At 43.5% G+C, this 22,011-nt stretch overlaps 1 protein-coding gene across 1 annotated transcript in view; it reads left to right on the plus strand.

The window, feature by feature from the left end:
• Positions 1–22,011, plus strand: part of GTF3A (general transcription factor IIIA) — a 54,604-nt gene that overhangs the window by 13,103 nt on the left and 19,490 nt on the right. Inside the window, exon 2 of the mRNA XM_058548569.1 lies at positions 9,045–9,204. Within this exon, the coding sequence (XP_058404552.1) occupies positions 9,045–9,204 (160 nt within the window). The remainder of the gene's footprint in view (positions 1–9,044; positions 9,205–22,011) is intronic.

Consider the following 22,011-nt stretch of genomic DNA (forward strand, 5'->3'; position numbering starts at 1 on the left):
TGTTCTCCCTGCTTTCACAGATGAAGAAACTTGGGTCACAGTGGTAAAGTAACCTGCACAAGGTAAGTGTCAGGACCCGGGGAGAAGTGTGAATTTCAATAAAAAACATAAATTGTGATAATAGACAAGATGTCAACAAAATGTAAATGCTTTAACATATTTATTATACATGAAGACTAAGCACTTAGCTTAAGTAAATAAATTTTCAAAATGTAACCCACTGCAGTCTTGCGGATTTCCAGACTTACTGTGTAGCTACAATAATCAGGAGTGTGTAGTACTGGTGGAGGGATAAATGCTGAGATCAATGGAACAGAATAGAGAACCCAGAAACAGGCCCATACAGATACTCTCAACTGATTTTTGATAAAAATGCAAAAGCAATTTGAGGGAGGAAGGATAGGCCTTTTCAAAAAATGGTGCTGGAGCAATTGGACATCCATGGGGAAAAAAAAAGAACCTTGACCTGATTCTCACATCTCATACAAAAATTAACTTCAAACGGATCATGGACCGAAATGTAAAATGTAAAACTAGGAAACTCTTAGCAAAAACATGGGAGAAATTCTTCAGGATCTAGGGCTAGGCAGGGAGTTCTTAGACTTGACACCAGAAACACGAGCCATAGAAGGAAAAATTGATAAACTGACGTCAAAATTTAAAACTTTTGCTTGGTGAAAGACTCTGTTAAGAGGATGAAAAGACAAGCTATGAAATGGGAGGAAATTATTACAAAGCATATATCCAACAAAAGACTACTGTCTAGAATATATAAAGAAGCCCTAAGACTCAACAGTAAAAAAAGCAAATAATCTAACTAAAATATGGGCAAAAGACATTTCACTGAAGAAGATATACAGATGGCAAATACGCACGTGAAATGATGTTCATCATCATTAACCATTAGGAAAATGCAAATTAAAACAGCAATGAGATCCCCCTCTATACTTACCAGAATGGTGAAAATAAAAAGCAGCACCAACACCAAATGCTGATGAAGTTGCAGAGAAGTTGGATCACTCAGTTTTGCTGGTGGGAATGTAAAATGGTACCACGACTCTGGAAATAGTTTGGCAGTTTCTTAAAAAACTAAATATGTAATTACCATATGACCCAGCAACTGCACTCCTGGACATTTATCCCAGAGCAATAAAAACTTGTGTTCACAGGGGCCAGCCTGGTGGTGCAAGCGGTTAAGTGCGCACACTCCGCTGCGGCAGCCCGGGGTTCACTGGTTCGGATCCTGGGCACGCGCTGACACACCGCTTGGTAAGCCATGCTGTGGCAGCATCCCATATAAAGTGGAGGAAGAGGGGCATGGATGTTAGCCCAGAGCCAGTCTTCCTCAGCAAATAAAGGAGGATTGGCAGATGTTAGCTCAGGGCCGATCTTCCTCACAAAACAAAACAAAACAAAAAACTTATGCTCACACAAAAACCTGTACACAAATGTGTATTCATAATAGCCCAGAACTGCAACCAACTTAGATGTCCTTCAATAGGTGACGGTTAAACAAACTGTGGTACATCCATACCATGGAATACTACTTAGCAGTGAAAAGGAACTAACTACTGATACACACAGCTTGGATGCATCTCCAGAGATTCATCTTATTTGGTAAATGACTTATCTTGCCTCTTTGCTATTTTCTTGGACTTGCTGGATTTCTACAGTTCTTCATTTTTTGTCTTTGATCAAAGGGTAATTTAAGGCTTAGGCCTTGAGGGGCCTCACGAGCAGTTTGAGGAAAATCCCTAGTGTTGTCCAAAGGTTCAAGTAAGCCCAGTCTCCAAAATGAAGGTTTAGAGTAATGAGCAGTGTTTACAGTGAAATGTTTTCATGTCTTTCTAGTGCAGCAGTTCTGAAACTTTTTGGTCTCAGGACCTCTTTACATTCCTAAAAGTTATTGAGGACCCCAAAGAGCTTTTGTGTATGTGGGTTATACCTACCCATATCTACCAGATTAGAAACACAAACCAAGGAATTAAAAAAATATTTTATTAATTCACTTAGAAACAACAGTAATAAATTCTTTACATGTAAATATAAATATTTTTGTCAAAATAATTCTATTTTCTGAAACAACAAAACATTTAGTGAAAAGAATAGCGTTGATTTTCCATTTTTGCAAATCTCTTTAATGTTTTGTTTTCTAGTTTGCAAATCTCTTTGACAGCTGGGTTTCATGCTGCTTTAATTTGTTGTAATCTGTCGGTCGGGTTGAAGCAAATAGGGAAGCCCAGCCTCCCACAGACATGCAGTTGGAAAAGGGAGAACCTGGAGGGCTCCCTGCACGTGCCCCAGGGATCCGCCGACCACACTTTGAGAACCACCGATCTAGTGGATTTCCTTAGATTTCTTTTGAGTTCTTCTTTCCTCAAAGTTGCAGAAAACACGCAAAGCTTGACTTTTTGTTCAAGTCTTTGGAGGACTTAGCCCTTTTAGATAATTTAGGAAATAGTAAATGAAAACAGGACAATGAAGGAAAACAGTGTCTCCAAAAGGCTTTTTTGGGGGGTGGGAGTGGAGGGGAAGATGTCTGTTTTTTCTTAAAAAGAATTTTCTGAAGACAAGGTCTGAGTGAGCTCGTGAGGCCCCAGCATTTGGCGGGACAGGACAATGCTCCTAAACCAGCCAGTGCTGCCGAGGATGCACAGGTGACCCCGTCCTGGGAAAATGGGGCGTTTTAAGCAGCTATGTAAAAGCAGCGTCTATCTTAGCTTTCCTTTTAACGAGATTAGTCTTGCTTTTCCCTTCCTCTTTATTTCACTGTCTGCGGGCCACCTCTTGGCTCTCACGGTAATGTGATTTGCTGGCCTGTGGCCCACACTGAGGCCACTGTCACAAAGATCTCTGCTTACTTGAGTGCACCTCTTTCCTGAATGCAGCATCTTGTGTTTATAGTCACAGGGCCATTGTTAACTCTTGGATTCCAATAGAATGGGATATTTACGACACCCTCCTACCTCCCCCACCCCCATAAAAGTTGATTCAGGGAGACATTTAGGGAAGAAATAGACAGAAGACAGATGTGTTTCCTTCCCCAGATGCTGAGTGCTTCAATTGTTCTGCATACGTAATGACTTTTTATGGCTCCTTGCAAATGCCTCTTTTGACTTTTAAAAAGGTGCCAAAGTCAAATATAGGTAGTTACTGTGAATGTTTTAGTAATGTCACCGGACGAGCCAGCTGGCTAGAAATCCTCTATCAGAGGATAAATAAAAGCATACATCCCTCTCCCATTTCACAGATATAACTGTGATTCCTTTGTATTTATATTTAAGATTGTGCATGTACCTACAAAAAACGACAGTGTCTTATTTGGACAACAAATGTCTTTTATAAACATTTAATAGTTTAATAATTGTTTTAAAGGCGATTCATGTAATTACAACAAAAAGAAAATTAATGGAAAATATGGATTCACTTTTCTTCTTTACAAATATTTTATTACTATATTTCTGATTTTGTATAGCACTTTACAATTTACAAAGCTTTTTGATGTACAATCAGCTCGTTTGATCTTTACAACATTGTTTTATCAATAAATCCAATAATCTCTGAAGGACAAGTTTGGGTTTAGTGATTTTGGTGATTTAGGTTAAGCTAAACTAGAATGTCCAAGATAGGGAGATTGTCCTGTCCTCAGTGCTTGCTGCATTTTGATCGGCTTTTGCTGTGCTAAAAGGTGATCTGCTTTAAAGACGGTCTGCTTGCAGTCCAACTCACTTGATTTGATCCCAGCATGTGGGGTCATCAGTGGGCACTTCCGACTTGATTTCAGAGGACTTGTAGAAGAGTGTGGGTGCTCTACAGACCTGCTCCCATTGTCATTTCTCCATCAGAGCCTGGAGCCGAGAAACAAATCCATGATTAATAGAAAAATGGCAAGAGAGAGCAGAGTCCATGAGTACATGCTTCCCAAGCACTGACATCAGTCTTCGCCTACAAGGCCCACTTCAAATATCTTCTCATCTGTGAAAGTCCTTGATACTCCCAGCCCAAAATGCTATTTTCCTGGGTTCTCGCCTCAGCTAGGTGTGCTCAGTAGTATGCTGGTAAATGTTTAGCAACCAGCACTTTGGGGGAAAAAACAAGCCCTGACTTGTAGTGTTTGTGATTCCTTTGTTGTGAACACTCCCACCCTGGCCGACGGTGATGTCACGGAACCTGGAGTTGGGAAGAGATGCGCTGATGGGCTCTCGCCCACGGTGCCCCAGCTCCAGCACACCTCTGCACACACTTCCGCTTCTTCTGCTTCAATTATGAGTTTGATGCCCCCATGTTTGTCTCTCCAGGGAGAGTATAAGCATGCTAAAGGCAAAGAGAGTGTCCCATAGGTTTTTACATCATCTGTAGTGCCTGGCACAGTGTTCCAGAGAAAGTCCCGCATAAATTGTCACCGAATTGCATCATTAGTACTATTTTTATCATTGCTGCTGCCATTGTTAGTTAATATTTATTGAATTTAAATTTACTCTTATAAGAGCTTCTCTTCTATTATCTCATTTGCTGATGACGAATATAAGAATGTGTTAGAGACTATGGAAAACAGTATGGTGGTTCCTCAAAAAATTGAAAAAGATTAACACTACTGAACTGTACACTTAGAAATTGTTAAGATGATACATTTTCTGTTATGCAGGTTTTTTAAATCACAATTAAAAATTTTTTAAAAACAGAATTACCATACGATAGCAGTTCTAATTCTGGGTATGTATACCCAAAAGAATTGAAAACAGGGACTTAAACAGATATTAGCACACCCATGTTCATAGCAGCATCATAATAGCCAAAAGGTGGCAGCAACCCAAATGTCCCTTGACAGATGAACAGATAAACAAAATGTGGTGTATATACAATGGAATACTTATTATTCAACCTTAAAAAGAGAATTCTGACAAGTGCTACAACATGGATGAAGCTTGAGGACATTATACTAAGTGAAATTAGCCAGTCACAAGAAGATGAATACTGTATGATTCCACCGATATGAGGTATCTACAGTAGTCAAATTCATAGAGATAGAAAGTATAATGGTGGTTTCCAGGGGCTGGAGAGAGGAGAAAATGGAGAGTTAGTGTTTAGTGGATATGGAGTTTCAGTTTTGCAAGATGAAAAGAGTTCTGGAGATAGATGCATGGTGGTGATGGGTGCAGAACAATCTGAATATACTTATTGCCACTGAACTGTACAGCTTAAAATGATTAGGATGGTAAATTTTATGTCATTTGTATTTTACTACAATTTTTAAAAATTTAAAAAGAATGTATTAGAGAGAATAAATATATTCATTGAAAGAGTTGTTACCAGGGCCGGCCCCGTGGCTTAGCGGTTAAGTGCTCACGCTCCGCTGCTGGCGGCCCAGGTTCGGATCCCGGGCGCGCGCCGACGCACCGCTTCTCCGGCCATGCTGAGGCCCCATCCCACATACAGCAACTGGAAGGATGTGCAACTATGACGTACAACTATCTACTGGGGCTTTGGGGAAAAACAAAAAGGAGGAGGATTGGCAATAGATGTTAGCTCAGAGCAGGTCTTCCTCAGCAAAAAGAGGAGGATTAGCATGGATGTTAGCTCAGGGCTGATCTTCCTCACAAAAAAAAAAAAAGAAAGAAAGAGTTGTTACCAGAATTATACTCATTCAGTGTCTGGAAACCAGTAAGCAGTGTGTATTTTTTTCCCAATAATTTCTCCTCTTGCTCTTACCCACTCCACGGAGCACTTCTTCCTTCCCGTTCCTTCTTCTCTTCTCGCGCCATTTCTCCTGTCCACTCTTGATTATGGATGTGTATACATCATCATTTGCAAATAATTCTCAATCATTAGAGTAATAAAATTCTCCTTCACCTCACCTACAATGACCAGTGTCATCACTCTGCAGAAACACATCTTCTGTGGTTTCCCTTGTTAGAGAATTAGGGGAAGCCAACAGCTGTCTCAGATGAAATCTCCTAACCCTCCTGGTCTCCGAATCTCAGGACAGCAGACAAAGGATGAGGCAGAAGGGGAGTGGGAAGGACCACGTTCTCTCAGGCCCGCACCCGCCTGTGAAGGCTCTCAGAAGAGAGGTTTGAGGCACCCTCGTGCTCTGCAGGCGGCACAGTGCGCAGTTCAGGGAACTGGGATCCCAGAGACTGGGGTTATCTTTTCAGCTCAACCACTGAATTGTGTAACTTTAGGCAAATCATTTTCCCTATATTCATTCAACATTTAAAAAAAAATCCATATTCTAATTTATTTATCTATAAACTGGGAATAACACATTTCCTTATAGTTTTTTTGTAAAGGTCAAATATATGAAGTTGTGCTTCAAAGCACAAAGTATGATATATGCCCACATACGTAGAGAGCGTGAAAGCCCTATACTATATACTGTGAACACATTGATATGAAGTATTATTTTTCTTTGGACCTTAGACCAGTGATCTCATGGCTGATACAGACCTATCGGTATTTTATCATACTGATCCAAATATGTAAAACGCTTATTGTTATCATTAGCATCAAAAATGTTTACTAAATATTTATTAAATTTCCATTTTTGTTGTGTGTTGGTCTCTGTAGTCTTGGTGATTATTTGTCTTTGAAAATAGTGAGGAGCTATGTGACCAGGAATCATAATCCTATTTAGCTAAACCTATTACTAATGTCCTAGGAAATGCTCTCAATTCCAGGTTCTGTAGATGATGTCTCATCCAACATCCTCCAAATTTCTGGGTTGGACAAAAGTTACAGAAATTTCCAGTTTCTATCAAAGTCTTTTTCTGTGCTTTTATTAATTTAGGCTTTTGTTGCTATAATACCTACTTTTATCCTCAGAAGTGAAATCTGGCCAGAATGTAAACAGGAATATTTCAATAAGAATTTTGTTCCAACTACTTTAGTCATTTGTCTATAATTATTTGGGGCATATATTCAGAAGATTGTTTTCTACTTTGGGTTAAGTATTATTCAGTCCGTAACTTCTTGTTGAATGAATGAAGTTCCAGGACTCATAGCTAGTCTCCCCAAGATGCTGCTAACAGACTGTTGTACTCAGTTCCACATTCTGGGAAGGAGGTTCATCTTCACCCCTCTTCCTCCTTTCCACCAGCCTCAGAAGGGAACTTGGACTTGTGATGTTTAAAGATAAATATACTTACTGTGGTCCAACACCAGACTCCTGCCTAAGCTCCAAAAAGAGCCATTGGTTCAAATAGCCAGTTTTATATTCTTGGCCAATTATAGAACTCTGCTCCCACCTGGGCTGGGGTTGGGGAAATCGGAGAAGGGATTGAAGCAGTAGCACGTTCCAGGTAAAGCATGCTCACTCACCTTGTCTTACTGGGCTTACAGCCTCCCCAGGAACAGGAGGGAAGCGACTGCTATGGGAAGATACCCATAAAACAGATGTAGAGGTGGAGGTACAGAGGGAGCAGACCCCCAGATGGGATGACTCACTGAGGCCCTGGGGCATGTGGGTAAACTGTACAGCCAGGCACCCTCAGTCCATTACTCCCTGCCCCATGGTCATTAACAATACGAGAGGAGTTGAGAGCTAGATTGACTAGAAAAAAGGGGATATTTAAACCTCATCAATTAAGCCCAACAAGGAATGCTTCCTCCTTCAAAAACCAAAATGCATTTGTTGTCAAAAGACCTTTTCATTAAAGCAGTTATGTCAATACACCATCTGGGCACAAAGAAAAGAGTTCATTTGAATGTACGTAAATGCTATTAGTGTTAAAGTTACTCAAACTGTAGGTGACAGCTCTGTTTCCGTCAGTGCCGCCTCCATTCTTACTTCTCCAGGTCCCTCTTGGAAACCAGATTGTTGTATCTCAAGACTGCCATTCCCCTGACTGAAAGAAAGGAAGTTATGAGACTGTCTACTTTTTTCAGGCTTCTTAGGTCAAGAAAAATCGACCTTATTTTCTTCTTGTTCAATCTATTACTAAATATCTACCACGAGTAGAAGGTGCTTATAGAATAGAATTATTTATTAGTATGAATATTTAAATACATATTTCTTGTAGTATCTGATTTCGAAGAGCAGATTTTAGTTTTCAAAATTCCAAGATGGCTTCCAAATTAATAATTTTTGTTTGTTTTTTACAACTTTTTCTCCCAAGAAGATCACAGGTGAGGGTTCTTCTGAAAAGAGAATAATTTCAAAGTGTGTGGTACTTCCTTGCTGGAATAGCACGTGGTAGGAATGGAGCTGGGAGCAGGTCTAGAACAGTCCCAGATGGAAGGAGGGAAGAAGACAGCAGTCACTCATCAGCAGGAGCCCAGTTCCTTTCAACAAAAAAGTGGGAGTGAGAGATGGAGAAAATGTTTTTGTCTTGCTGTATTTTAAGTGAATGGACCCTTTTTGAAAGACATTAAGACCTATTATCATTAAGAATTAGATACTATGAAAAAAATAAAACTTAAAAAATTCCAGGGCCGGCCCGTGGCTTAGCGGTTAAGTGCGCGCGCTCCACTGCTGGCGGCCCGGGTTTGGATCCTGGGCGCGCACCGGCGCACCGCTTCTCCGGCCACGATGAGGCCGCGTCCCACATACAGCAACTAGAAGGATGTGCAACTATGACACACAACTATCTACTGGGGCTTTGGGGCAAAAAAAGGAGGAGGATTGGCAATAGATGTTAGCTCAGAGCCGGTTTTCCTCAGCAGAAAAAGAGGAAGATTAGCATGGATGTTAGCTCAGGGCTGATCTTTCTCACACACACAAAAAAAATTCCACACTACCAATAAAGGGACTAACACAGTTATTCACACAGGGTAAAAAAGAATATTTTTAGTCATTTGATAAAGCATTACAAAATGTGTAAATCACACATACATATCCTTGGACATGTCCTTTGATATTGGAATTTGAGTTTTATGGTCTGCCTGTAATTACAGTTTGTGGTTACGTTTTTAAGGGAGAGAAAATTAAACACTTTAAAAGCCAACACCTTGTTTCTCAAGACGTAACCCCCGGCAGGTTTTTATGGCTGCACGAGGCTGTTAGCCCCCGGCTGGCACTCGCTTCCTAATTCTGAAACTGCTTCCAGCACTGCCTCTCCGGGGCGGCCGTGCTTCCGCGGGGCGCCGGCGCAGACCCGCCCGCCCCTCTCGCTGCAGACGCGCCGCGCGCTCACGCCGCGCCCCCAGCGGGCGCAGGGCGGCAACGGCGGCAAAGCGCTGAGCCTGGGCTTGGACGCTGGCCGAACTGTAAACTGAGGGAAATCGGAAGGGGAAACAATTACTGTGTCTGAAAGAATAACGAGCCTTTCTTAAATCACAGCCACCTTTACTGCCATACACTCAGTAGTGTGAAGGGCTGGCTGGGACAGGCTCGCAAGAATCTTCAGGAATCTTCCAAGCCAGTTATTAAACATAGCCATTATTAATTATTGTTCTGTAAAAAAGAAGGTAATAATACTCAAAGATGATCACTTCCTAATTTGTTTTTTTTACTACATTTTACTATTATCTACATTCTTGAGGTTATTTGGGTTACTGGAGTAGAACGGTAGACATACCATATCAGGCTGTGTTACTGGGCATCTCTTCCCAATTCCGTGTCAATAAATTGAAATTGGCCAGGTGGGAGTGTTTACATCATCAAAATTGGCAAAATGCTACAAATCAGAGTTTGGTTTGTTGTTTCGTTGATTGTGCAGACTTAAGAAAGTAAAGGAGAAAATATTAATAATACAGATTAACTTAAAAGTGTATCATGTCTATAGCTGTTAAACTGTGAATAGCTGAAAAATTGAAAATATGTTCTTCCAGTGTTTGAAAATATTATCTGATTTAGCAAAAAAGTCACACACATCGATAAATGACTGAAGTTTGATGTAGTCGTCGTCGTTTTACTTTTGTCTTAAACAAAAATATCAACTAACATGATATTGAAACTACATTTGTTCATCAGTTCAACTATAGTTTGCCCATGGATACAAGCGTTCAACGAAAATCAACTGAACGCGTTCTGTGAGAGTCAGTTGGCTATGTGGAATTTACAATGAAGAGTACTGTATATTTTTTATCTGCAAATTGTGTATCACACATCTTCTACATCAGTAAAATTTATAATTAATCTATATATTAAACACATTACGCACACACACACACACACACACACACACACTTTTGCCCCCGAGAGCTGGTTGCTAAATATCTACTAGCATACCACTGCCTACACTGGTGCAGCGTAATTCTAGACTTCTAGGACAGTGGCTTGCAAAACTTTTCTGACAGCAGCCCACCTTGACAAGCTAAAAATTTCATGGCCTACCTATCTCAGACAGTTTCCATATGGCATAGAAAAAGAGCTCCTCAAATACATTCAGCAGAATTGTGTACATTTTTGATTTAGCAATAGAGGCATGGGTGGTTCACATTTGAATCTCAGTGCATTTGTGTGTTAAGGTATAATAACTGGGAAATTATAGGCAGATGCTGAAATACACCACTACACACTTCAGGGCTAATCAAACAAGCCACAACAAACTAAATTGACAGGAAAGAAGCTAAACCAATAGTAAGTTATAATTTAAAAGCAAGAAAAGCAGCAATTGCAAGGCATGACCAGCTCAAGACAGCACTGATAAGGAGTGTTCCTCCCCAACGGGAGGAATCCCAACTATGCTGCCTGTGCCACAGAGCCGAGCCTTGCTCACAGCCAGACCTCTGGGAAGGAACCATCAGGATATTCCACTCCTCTGCCAATTTCAGTTTGTGAGTAATAAATTGTGCTAACTCCTAACGACTCACTTGTTAGGTCACAAATAATTAGGCATTAGTCATCTATGAAAACGAAAGTGCCTGGAACCACCTGTCATTTACACGTGAGAAAGGAGGGAAGGGCCTGAACATCTGCCTCAGTTCCCTGCTCAGCACAAGCGGGCTGTGCGTCCAAGTAAGCCCCGGCTGCACAGGTTCTGGGGAATTCTGTGGCATCCCGGAGCTCTCAAACGTAAACGCTCTCTCCACCAGATTTGACTCAGACCTTGGAGTTCTTGTGCTAAATAAGGTCCTTGCTGGTAGTTACTGATAATTAAGTGTGGCATCTTCGTGGGAGCATCAGATCTTTCATGTTATCAGTTAGTCAGTCAGTGCTGGGACCAAGTCAATCACAGACTCTGCTGTTAGCCCTAGGCTATACTCGTCTCCAGGCGGATGGAAGGGCTTCCCTGACTGCTGGTCACTACGAAGGCGCAGCTCCGTCACAGGCCGAGAGGGCACTTGGGCAGACAGCTCCCTATCATCCAAATGAGGGCCAAGTGACTGGTTATCTCTGCTGGGGAAATTCTGGGTCTGCTTCGGGGTGTGCTTTAGAGAGCTTATCTTCTGTTTATTTGTTTCTCCTGATCGAAAGAGCATTGGCCCAGTGACGGACCAGCAGCCGGAACTGACCCAGCAGCCAGACCTCCTCAGCCCCAGTTTAGAGTTGATTTGGGGGTTAAAGGTTACACTTTTTTGAGAAAGGTAGTAAAACATTAATGATGGTTAAAGTTCTTTCTCTCTTGCCCCATAAGTTAACTGGGTGATCCTGTTTGCTCTATAAAGTGAACTGTATTTGCTAAGAGTAATTTGAAATTGGCAGCACGAATGACCTCCTTGATCACCTCCTGCTGCTGGGCTGCTGTGTCTCGGTGAACATTGCAAGGCGTTATCAGGCAGCCGAAAGCAGCCTCGTCATGCCCAAGACCCACTCTTAATTAAGTCCCCCCAGTGGGACAAGTGCTGCGTATTTTGTGAGAACCACTGGATTAGAGACTGGAGTACCTAAGATGTTAGGAGTCACCTGGACTTCCCAGAGCCTGTGTCTCATCCACAAACGTGCTGTCTAATGCATGTGCATCAGTGTGCAGTGAGGCACAGTAACATTGACAGCTGGGGAGTCAGATTGACTTTCATCACTGAAGACTGATTTTCTTCTTGTCTCTGGTCCGTGGACTCCTGAGTGACCTTGGACCATGCTTAGATTCTCCATCTAGAATGTGATATATTTCTTTGTTCCTTGTCTGTCTTTCCACTAGAATAGAAACCCCACGAGAGCAGCGCCTTGGCCCCGGTTTTGTTCATTGACATCTTCCAGTGCTTAGAGCAGTGCCTGGCACATAGTGGGCACTCAGTAAGAATTTGTTAATCGAACAAATGAATCCTATGACTGTTCTACACATGGTGCCCATTGCCTTCGTGGCACTTACCATCTCCTTGGGGAGACGTGGGTGCTACGTGGCACATGTGAAACAATGAGATGACAGGATAAGACCAGCTGAGCCAGGAGTTAAACCGTGGGCAAGGCCAGCGCACTTTGGCAGGAAGTCAGCGGGCTCAGCGGGCTAAGGGCTGAGGCTGGGCAGGCGCCTCCACGTCTGCGGGGCAAAGATCAGGCTGGCACGGGGTGGGGGCTGGATGGGCGCGGAGGAGCAGGAAGCATGTTCTAGGTTGCCCCGAGGACATGGGGAAAACTACTTGTTTTAAAAACCCAACTGAATTCTGCCTTAGCTGACTTCAAGAGTAAGGCCAAAGCCATCGTAGCAGATTATCCCCGATCTGGGTTTGGGGCTTGAAACGTCCGCACCATGCTGAGGCTCTTACAGTTCTGTTATCTGTGGTCTTGAGACGTGGCTTGCCTAAACACAGCCCAGAAGGCCTGGGAGGCTGCTGAGAAGTTGCCCAAATCAATGGAAGCATCTGAAGGATCCTCACTCTCTAGGCCGAGTGAGAAAAACCCTTATTAGTCATCCCATTTTTAAAAATGTCTCTTGTAATGAGTGTTCAAGATGGGAGTGCCTCTTCTGCTTAGGTAGGAGGCTGTTTGCTTATTTGAGGGCTGAAGTTTGTGTGCAGAAAACCACACGTGCCTCACTGGTCGTGGCTGATGTGGCTGGGCGAAGCTCTCCATCAAAGCTGTTGGTGACAGTCTTGTAGACGCAGGTGACACCAGTGCTGGAGCAGCAGACGGTCCATGCTCAGGCCCAGCTGCTGTGCAGGGCACACTCTGAAAGTCTGTCCCCTGTGCCCAGGTGGCTACACTCTGTGGTCTCAGGATACAGCGTGTGCTGCTGCTGTTTGCAACCTGATAAAAGGCTCACGTGAAATGACTGAGGCTTCCAGGAGAGGCAATATGAATCCTTGACGCGGACAGATTGATACTTAAGTCTCATATCATCTCTGACAACTTAGGTTTATCCTTGACAGAGAGAGTGTGGCTGCACAGCATTTGGCAGCATCAGCAAGCAATCTGACTAATTTCTTCTTATTTTTCAACAATATAAAAATCCAAATATTTAATTGTGGCAAATAGTAAATCCTTCAGGATCACGATTACCCAATTTGACTGTTTACTTTAATCAAATTACAAACTAATGATCAAATTTGGATTTGATTTTGTGCCTATAAAGATAACCAAGGAGCCAACGTAACTGTCATTCAAACTCTTTTCAGACAATAGCCAGCATTACAACACGCCAATTACATTTTTATCAGGTAGTTAAGTTAATTACCTGTGGTAAATGTGTTAGCGGGACAAGCATAGACTGCTGCAAACATTTGCTGACCACTTTAAAATGCTGCCCGATCGAGTGTCAGGGAGGAATCACAGGTGCAGTAGCATGCCGATGTATTTACACCTGCTGATGGTGTATAAAATCCAATCAAGTGTTTAGGCTGAAACCTGTGTGTCTTTTTTCCACCACAAGATGGCTCTGTATGGTTTCTTCTCAGGAGCAACATGGGCTCCATGGCAAATTCCGTGTTTATGAAGCAGCGCAAACCCTGGGTGAGGGTATTGTCAAATGTCATCAATGATATCGACGGTCAGTGTGAAGCACTGACTTCGGCCTCCCTTCCTGGGTCAGTGAAAGCCTCTCCTTGTCTCCTTCAAGCATCCAGTGCCCTTGGCTTCCCTCTGTGCAAGGTTGGAGCGGCCCCTGGAGCCAGCACCCTGGCAGGGCCTTGGCCTGTTTTGTTCATCAACGTCTTCCCAGTGCTTAGAGCAGGGCCTGACATCTTGTTTCGAAATTCTGGGCCTGCTTCCTCATGTGCCATGGAGGCTGCCGCAGCCAGGGGTGTCATGGAAAACCAGGCACTGAATCAGTGTGGATTCCATGTTGATCAGCCTCCAAATGAGGGCCCACTGCCTGAAATTCTCCCCGACACGGAATGCATTACATAATTTTTAATATACGACGTATTCCCTTTGGCTATTGGTATTAGGATAATCCCTTACCCAACTCCCCAGACTTGTGTAATTCCAAACTTGCTCTCAGTTGGGAATGCTAGCCTCATTCTCTTTCCTTCAGCGATCATTCCCAGACAGTACCAATTGCTACCAGTCCCTTTTTTTAGGAAGTCTGTGGATCTATCTCATAATTTCCACAGTGTTTTCTTTTTCTATCAGCCAAAACGCCTCCAAAATTGTCTCACCGCGTTTGACTGTTTGGAGTGCTGGTTATGAACTTATGCAGTTCTCCCTTTGGCTTCTTGACTCTGCTGAATCAGTTGCCATCTAAATTTCTGCTTTCCAGCATCCAAAATTTTGTTGCTACAATCTTATCTCTTGTTCTTTTGCCCTCCTGGGATGATACAGTTTTTGAAAAATGTCCTGTCTGTCATTTTATTAGGGTTCCAGAAGGAAACAGTAAATGCTCATGTTCACTCCACCATCTTGAATCAGAAGTGAGCCCTCTATGTGTAGCATCTCATTTACTCATCGGAACAACCCTCTACTGTTATTATCCTCAGTTTTCAGAGGAGGAAACTGAGGTACAGAAGAATTGAATAACTTGCCTAAGTCCACACAGCTTGGAGCAGGGGTGGAGCCAGAATCAATTCCAGGCCACCTGACTCCAGTGTTTGTCACGCCTTTCCTCCAGAAGAGATGAGGTGCTGGAAATAGAAAAACTGACGGAAAGTGTGTTTAAGAAGCAGGTAGACACGTAGGTACCCTGTGCATGTGCACACACACACACACACACACACATGCACTGTACTGACCACCTCCTAGTCACCCCATTGGTGGGGAGGGATCCCCCACCCCAAACAGTATGAGATGGCTGAACACATGGCACTGGATAGATGAGATGACAGCAGTCTATTAGTCACATACTCACAGCTTGGGGGAGGAGGACACAGCGCGCCACGCAGGGCCACATGGTGGTTGCACTCAGGAGCAGAGTGAACCAGAAGGGGCTGTGGGAGGCAGGCTTTGTAGTAACAAGAGGGTGAGGTGCCCCCTTGTTCCCACAAGAGGATGTGATTGGTTTGTTTAATTTCATGGGCTGGCAAGGAGCTGAAACCTACTCAGTGCAGTGCAGCAGTTCTAGCTGACAGGGGAACTAGACAGTGGGGAGACTTTCCTGCTTGGTGGGGGACACATCAGGCCAGAGCAGGGGAGCTCACAGTTAGGACTTTGGGGCCCTATGAGGCTCTAAGATGTTAAAGTAGCACGTGAAATTTTAGATCTTACAATACACACACACACACACACACACACACACACACACTCACACTCCTTGCTGTGGGCAATTTCCCTCTTCTTCATCCCAACAGAAGCTTGGAGTTATAACCAACGAAGAGGATAAAACAGAGGGTCTCTGGACTGACAGGAATCTGGCACAGTGGAGGGTAGGAGAGACGGAGGGGAAGTTTATCTAATGAACAGGGAGACTCCCAGGCTCCTCCTCCATGAAGCTTCTGGGATTCTAGCAGCCAGAAGCATACCATCTGCAGAAACCTGGGGAACACGACCAGCCCAGGAGGAAAGCCCTAAAAACACTGGGGTTCCCTGGTGAACTGGCTCAGCTCTCAGGCATCACCCACGCATACAGGGATTCAATTGGTTTTTGTGTGTGTGTGTGAGGAAGATTAGCCCTGAGCTAACATCCGTTGCTAATCCTCCTCTTTTTTGCTGAGGAAGATTGGCCCTGGGCTAACATCCATGCCCATCTTCCTCTACTTTATATGGGACGCTGCCACAGCATGGCTTGACAAATGGTGCATTGGTCCACGCCTGGGATCCGAACCTGCAAACCCCAGGCTGCTGAAGTGGAGCATGTGAACTTCACCACTACGCCACCAGGCTGGCCTTCAATTGGTTTTTAATTAAATATGAGAAGGCAGCCAAAGATCACCACATAGCTGGAAAGTCTCTAATATAAGACAAGGGTCAACAAAAAGAGAAGAAAGCAAGGTGGAGGAAACAGAGGCCATGCAGGGAGGTGAAAATTCAAAACTACCATCAATAATATCCTCAAATCGATAAGAGAAGATACCACGTGCATGAAATAAGAACAGGATGCTACTAAAAAAAAAAATGGAGAGCAAATTAAAAAATTTTTTAAACACGATAGGAGAAAATATAAAAACATAAAAATAGTACAGAATATTTTTTGTTTTGTTTTCCTTTTTTTTTTTTATTGATGTTTTAATGGTTTCTAACATTGTGAAATTTTGGGTTGTACATTTTTGTTTGTCCATCACCATATATATGACTCCCTTCACCCCTTGTGCCCACCCCCCCACCCCCACTGCCCCTGGTAACCACAGTCCAGTTTTCTCTGTCCATGTGTTGGTTTATATTCCACATATGAGTGAGATCATACAGTGTTTGTCTTTCTCTCTCTGGCTTATTTCACTTAACATAATATGCTCCAGGCCCATCCATGTTGTTGCAAATGGGATGATTTTGTCTTTTTTTATGGCTGAGTAATATTCCATTGTATATATATACCACAATTTCTTAATCCAATCGTCAGTCGAGGGACACTTAGGTTGCTTCCACTTCTTGGCTATGGTGAATAATGCTGCAATGAACATAGGGGTGCACAAGCCTCTTTGGATTGTTGATTTCAGGTTCGTTGAATAGATTCCCAGTAGTGGGATGGCTGGATCATAGGGCATCTCTAAAAAACAGTACAGAATATTTTTAAAACTCAATAGAAGGATTAGAAGATAGAGCTGGGGAAATCTTCCAAAAAATAGAGCAAAAAAGGAAAAGGAATGAAAAATAGGAATAAAAAGAGGAGAACATTAGAGGATTAAAGAGCATCATTTAAAAAGTAATGCAAGAAAGTCTCCTAGGGCGCAGGACATGGGTTTCCAGGTTACAAGAGCCTGCTCTATGCCCAGCCCAGTGGCGAAAATAGGCTGCACCAAGACACGTCACTGCATATCCCTGTGAAATTTCAGAACACTAAGGAGATGGGAGGATCCTAAAAGTTTCCAGAGCTGTGGAGGAAAAACAGATTTAACAGAGGCTTATATAAAGGATCAGGAATCAAAACGTCTTCAGAGTTTTTAGCACAATGCTAGAAGCCAGAAGGCAAGGAGACAATGTCTTCAAAATGCTGCGGAAAAAATATTTCAGACTTAGAATTCTATACTCAGCCAAACGATCAATTAAGTATGAGGGTAGACAAGAGATATTTTTAGATGTACAAGGTCCCCCAAATTTTACTTCCTATGTACTCTTTCTCAGGAAGCCACAGAGGGCTCTACCAAGATAAAAAGCAGACCAAGAGGGAAGAAGACTACGGTCCAGGGAACAGGAGAGGGTGAAGAGAACCCATGGATGACAAAGAGAAGGCATCCAGGAGGATGGCTCTACAGCAGGTCCCAGGAGCAGCCAGGCCAGACTGGAATAGGTCAGAAGTGCTCCAGGAGAAATTTCTCCAAGAAGGTAAAACTGATAGAATACCTGATCTGTTTGAGCATAACGAGAGGAGATTTAGATAACTGGGGGCGAATTTAGGTTGAATCAGAGATAAATACATAAGACACAAAAGACCAGGTAAACAAAAAACTGGACAATTTTGACTCCGGATAAAATAACAAGTTTTGCAAGATGGAAAGAGAAATCACAGTTTACCACAGGGATCAGCTGTTAACAGCATTGATATAATCATGTTAGTATAAACACTGAAGACTGGTCTGACAAATTATGGCATAATCCTAGCAGTATAACGTGGTGATTAAGAGCATGGACGCTGAAGCCAGGCTGCCTAGGTTCAAATCTCTATTCACCACTTATTAGCAGTCGTTGGGCCACTTGCTTAACTACTCTGACTCAGTTTCCATATCTGTAAAATGGGGATTATCACAGAACCTAGGGTTTGGGGGAGTATTGAATTAATGCACATGAAATGCTTAGAACAATGCCTGGCGTGTAACAAATTCTATATAAGAGTAACCTAGTATTGTTATTTTATAACCATTTAGGAGAATGGAAGGGGTGTGTGTGTGTGTGCGCGTGTGTATGTGTGTGTACGTGTGTCTTAATCTTTGTATTGCATAGAGGAAAATCAATAGAAAATGCCTAAAACTGAAAAATCAGGAAGCAGCACTATAAGAATGTTATTTAGAGATGTAAAAGAACATACCAAAAAAAAAAAAAAGATAGCAAATAAAGCTAAGATGAATATTGTTGTTTCTGGAGAACAAGAAATCGGAGGGTGTCTGGGTGGGGGTGGGGGTGGGCAGGGGAATGTTGTTTTCCTTAATAAGCCTCATAAAATGATTTGACTCTTGGTTCCCCAGAAGCAGACCCTGAGAGGCGGATTTGTGTGCAGGATTTATCAAATGCTCCCAGGGGAAATGTTAGAAGAGAATGGGGAGCGGGACAGGGGAGGGGGAGGCACGACTCTGGCTGACCCCGCTGCAGGCAAGGTTGCTGGGCGTGCCCCTCCCGCACCTCTGGCTAAGGGCCAGGCACAGGAGGGGCTCCCTCCGGCGTGGCTGCGCCCCTGCAACTCCAGGGCATGCCTCGGGAGAGGCCTGGGTGCTGGCGCCCGGAAGGCTGGTGTTAGACCTCAGAAATGTGAAAGGATCTGGGTGGTGGCCTTTAAATTGCTAAAGGTCCTAAAAATACAGCTTAAAACTCTCCAATTTGCATCTCCAGCCAGACTCTGCCAGGCTTCTACGTCAATTGGGATGTGCAATAAACCCGACTTGTTCCACCAGAGGGGGCTCTGGGGGCCTGTAGCTGGAGGGTGCTGACGTGGCCTTCCCGGGAATATCTGCCGTGTTTTTTTCAGGTACCCAAACACTCAGTGTGTAGTTTCAAGCATAAAGTAAAGGAACCATTGTGGGGTGGAGTTCTTTCTTGAACCCCTGAAATCACTCGACAGAGACAGCCACTCCTTCTGCGTGGGTCTTAATGCTGAGTGCGCTGCTGCTTGAGAAATTTATTGTCGTGATTTTTTTGTCCCCCCCATGCAATGTAAGTAAAAACAATAGTCCTTAAGTAAATATTAGTACAATTATAATATTCAAACAGCACTTTTTTTGCAAACACAACCAGAAACAAAAGATTCTTTATTGCTCAAAATGACTTTGAAAGAGAAAAACCAGACCTTCAATTTTCTCCAGAGGACGCCAGCCTGCTTTTCTCCCAGATTTGCGTACTTTCATTTATTGCTCAACAGAAGCTTAATAAAAAGTCTGGGGGCCGCCGGTGGGGCAAGCAGTTAAGTGCACACTCCGCTGAGGCGGCCCACGGTTCGCACGCTGGCTCGGATCCCCGGCGTGCGCCGACGCACCGCTTGGCAGGCCATGCTGTGGCGGCGTCCCATATAAAGTGGAGGAAGATGGGCACGGATATTAGCCCAAGGCAAGTCTTCCTCGGCAAAAAGAGGAGGATTGGCAGATGTCAGCTCAGGGCCAATCTTCCTCACAAAAAAATAAATAAAAGAAAAAAAAATAAAAAGTTTGTATGTGATGACAATGATTAGAACTCACATAAAGTCTTTCTTCACCACCCCTGCTGTAAACAAGAGGCAATGCCACTCAAATGTTTTTAACACTTTTTACCACTAAAATGGCACTGGCCCAGGTGCCCCAGTTGTCAGCTGGAAGGCTCTGGGGTGCACCCCCTGAGCATCTTGTGGGGCTGGCACCGCATCTCACACAGAGATTCCACAATAAAATCTGCAAGAACCAACCTTAAGCCGTTACAGGCAGATTCACTCCCATTATCACTGGTACTTTGAACACATGTGGCTCTGTGGCAATCACTGAGAGCAACATAAATGGTAAGTCTCTGTGGGAGGCGAAGATGTCAGCCACCTGTTATGGACAAGATTTATTGTCACAAACTATCCCACGGGAGAACTCGCTCCCTTCCGATGATAGTGCTGCCTCTCCTGGCCACCCACGCTTTGGAACACTGGAAGACACCACCGAGCTGGAGACAAGTCCCATTGGAAATAGTCACTAACTCCAGGAGTTAAAATTGTGACCACAAAAAGCAACCAAAAGATCTAAAATTCCAAACCAAATTGCTGGCTCCATCTAGTCTCAGCTGCCCTAAGTGTAACTTTTGAATTTTTTTTTTCTACTTATCCTCTGGAGCAGAATTCTTAGCCTGGGGTCCATACGCCATGAAATTGTGTGCAATAATTTTTTGCTTACGTGTGTGGGTATTTTCTGGGGAGAGGACCGTGGGGATGACTCCCCAGTTATAGTGATGGGCAGCAAGGTGACAAAGGGAGAGCTTTTGGTGTGTGGTGGAGTTTTTTTTTTTTTTTTCTATATTTGGTAGAGGAAATACACATATAAATCCGTTTCTTTGACCCTATTTCCACCGGGGATAAGAATGATAAAAGGCCTGGAAAAGAGAAAAGGCGAACAGAGCTATTTCATTCCATCCAGCTGCAAATTGATGAAGGCACTTTCTCTTTTCATATAGGAGCAGGGACCTTGAGAGGAGAGAAAGCAACTGTTCCTACAGGTGCTCCAATTCCTATTTTAGAAGATTAACATTTGAGACCAGCTATTTTCTCTTTTCTAATCTCTGACCCAGAAGACTCAGTAAAGAGAAGAGAGGCCATCGGAGGAGTGTGTGACTCATGTGGCTGGGGTGAAGAGGCGGTGGCATTTGTGACAGGTCAGATAGGCTGGGAGTCACTGTTCATGTACCCCAGTGAGTCCAAGGAAGGTGACAGTCATGACCACACAGTGGAGGGAATAAAAGCACAAAATCCTGAGTTCAGAAATGAGAGGGAGCTGTCCCGGCACGATGGCCCGGCCAGAGCCCTGTGCCCCACAGGTGTGTTCACTCGTCTTAGCTGTTCCCCATCTCCATAACGGGATCGCTCTAGCCTCTGGAACCTCGCTTTCTAAGGAGGTTTAATAAATGTTTTTTGAGTGCACGGATGTTGCAAAGAATATTTAAAAAGTTGCCATGTCCCTGCTCTGTGCTGTGAGGCAGGTAATACAGATGATTCTCCAGTCTCAAGAAGGGTAGAGTTTTCACTCTAAAATGTAATTGATAAACAAACGCCACCACTTATTAGCAAAGGGACTACTCAACAGGACTGTACGGAACCCACAGATGTGGGGACAAGAAGAGGTCTTCGAGGGCGGGTGCCTTAGGCATGACTAAGCAGGGTGTGGCCCTTAGACAGTCCGATGATGCAGAAGTCCCTACCCAAGGTCACGGGGCTTCCTCACCCTCAAGTAGGAATAATAACGTCTGCCTCACAGACTCGGGGGAGAATGAAACGAGATGTTGTATTTATAGCACATAGTATAGAAATTGGCCAAAAACTGACCTAAAATGATTGAGAAGAAAGTGGGGGCAGTATTTCAAAGCCAATTCATAGGATATAGGGAAGCTGTGAAAGATGTGAGAGAAATAAAAATAAAAACATGTCGGCATGCTAGGAAGCAATAAAGTCTTTTGTTCAAGTCAAAATTAACGTTTCATGTGGAGTGTTATCTGGACCGATAAACCTTTGACCAAGGGAAATGCCATAACGACTTCCACTGTTATTTCTGTGGCTTCATAGCAGTGGTGGAAAATTTATTGATTCAGTCAAGAAATATTTATTGGCACCCACCATGTGCCAGGCCCTGCGCTAGGTGCTGGGGATACAGTGGTGAATAAGGTACATGGAGCCTGTGCTGCAGAGCGTGCGCGCAGCAGGGGAAGATTAGTTAAGGAATTGTGGTAACCTGTGTTAAGTGCCATGAGGAGGTATGGAGCAAGGCCTCTTGGCCAACTGGAGTGGGTCTGGCAAGCTC

Source organism: Diceros bicornis, chromosome 9 (assembly GCF_020826845.1).
Source record: "Diceros bicornis minor isolate mBicDic1 chromosome 9, mDicBic1.mat.cur, whole genome shotgun sequence".
Taxonomy (NCBI): Eukaryota; Metazoa; Chordata; class Mammalia; order Perissodactyla; family Rhinocerotidae; genus Diceros; species Diceros bicornis.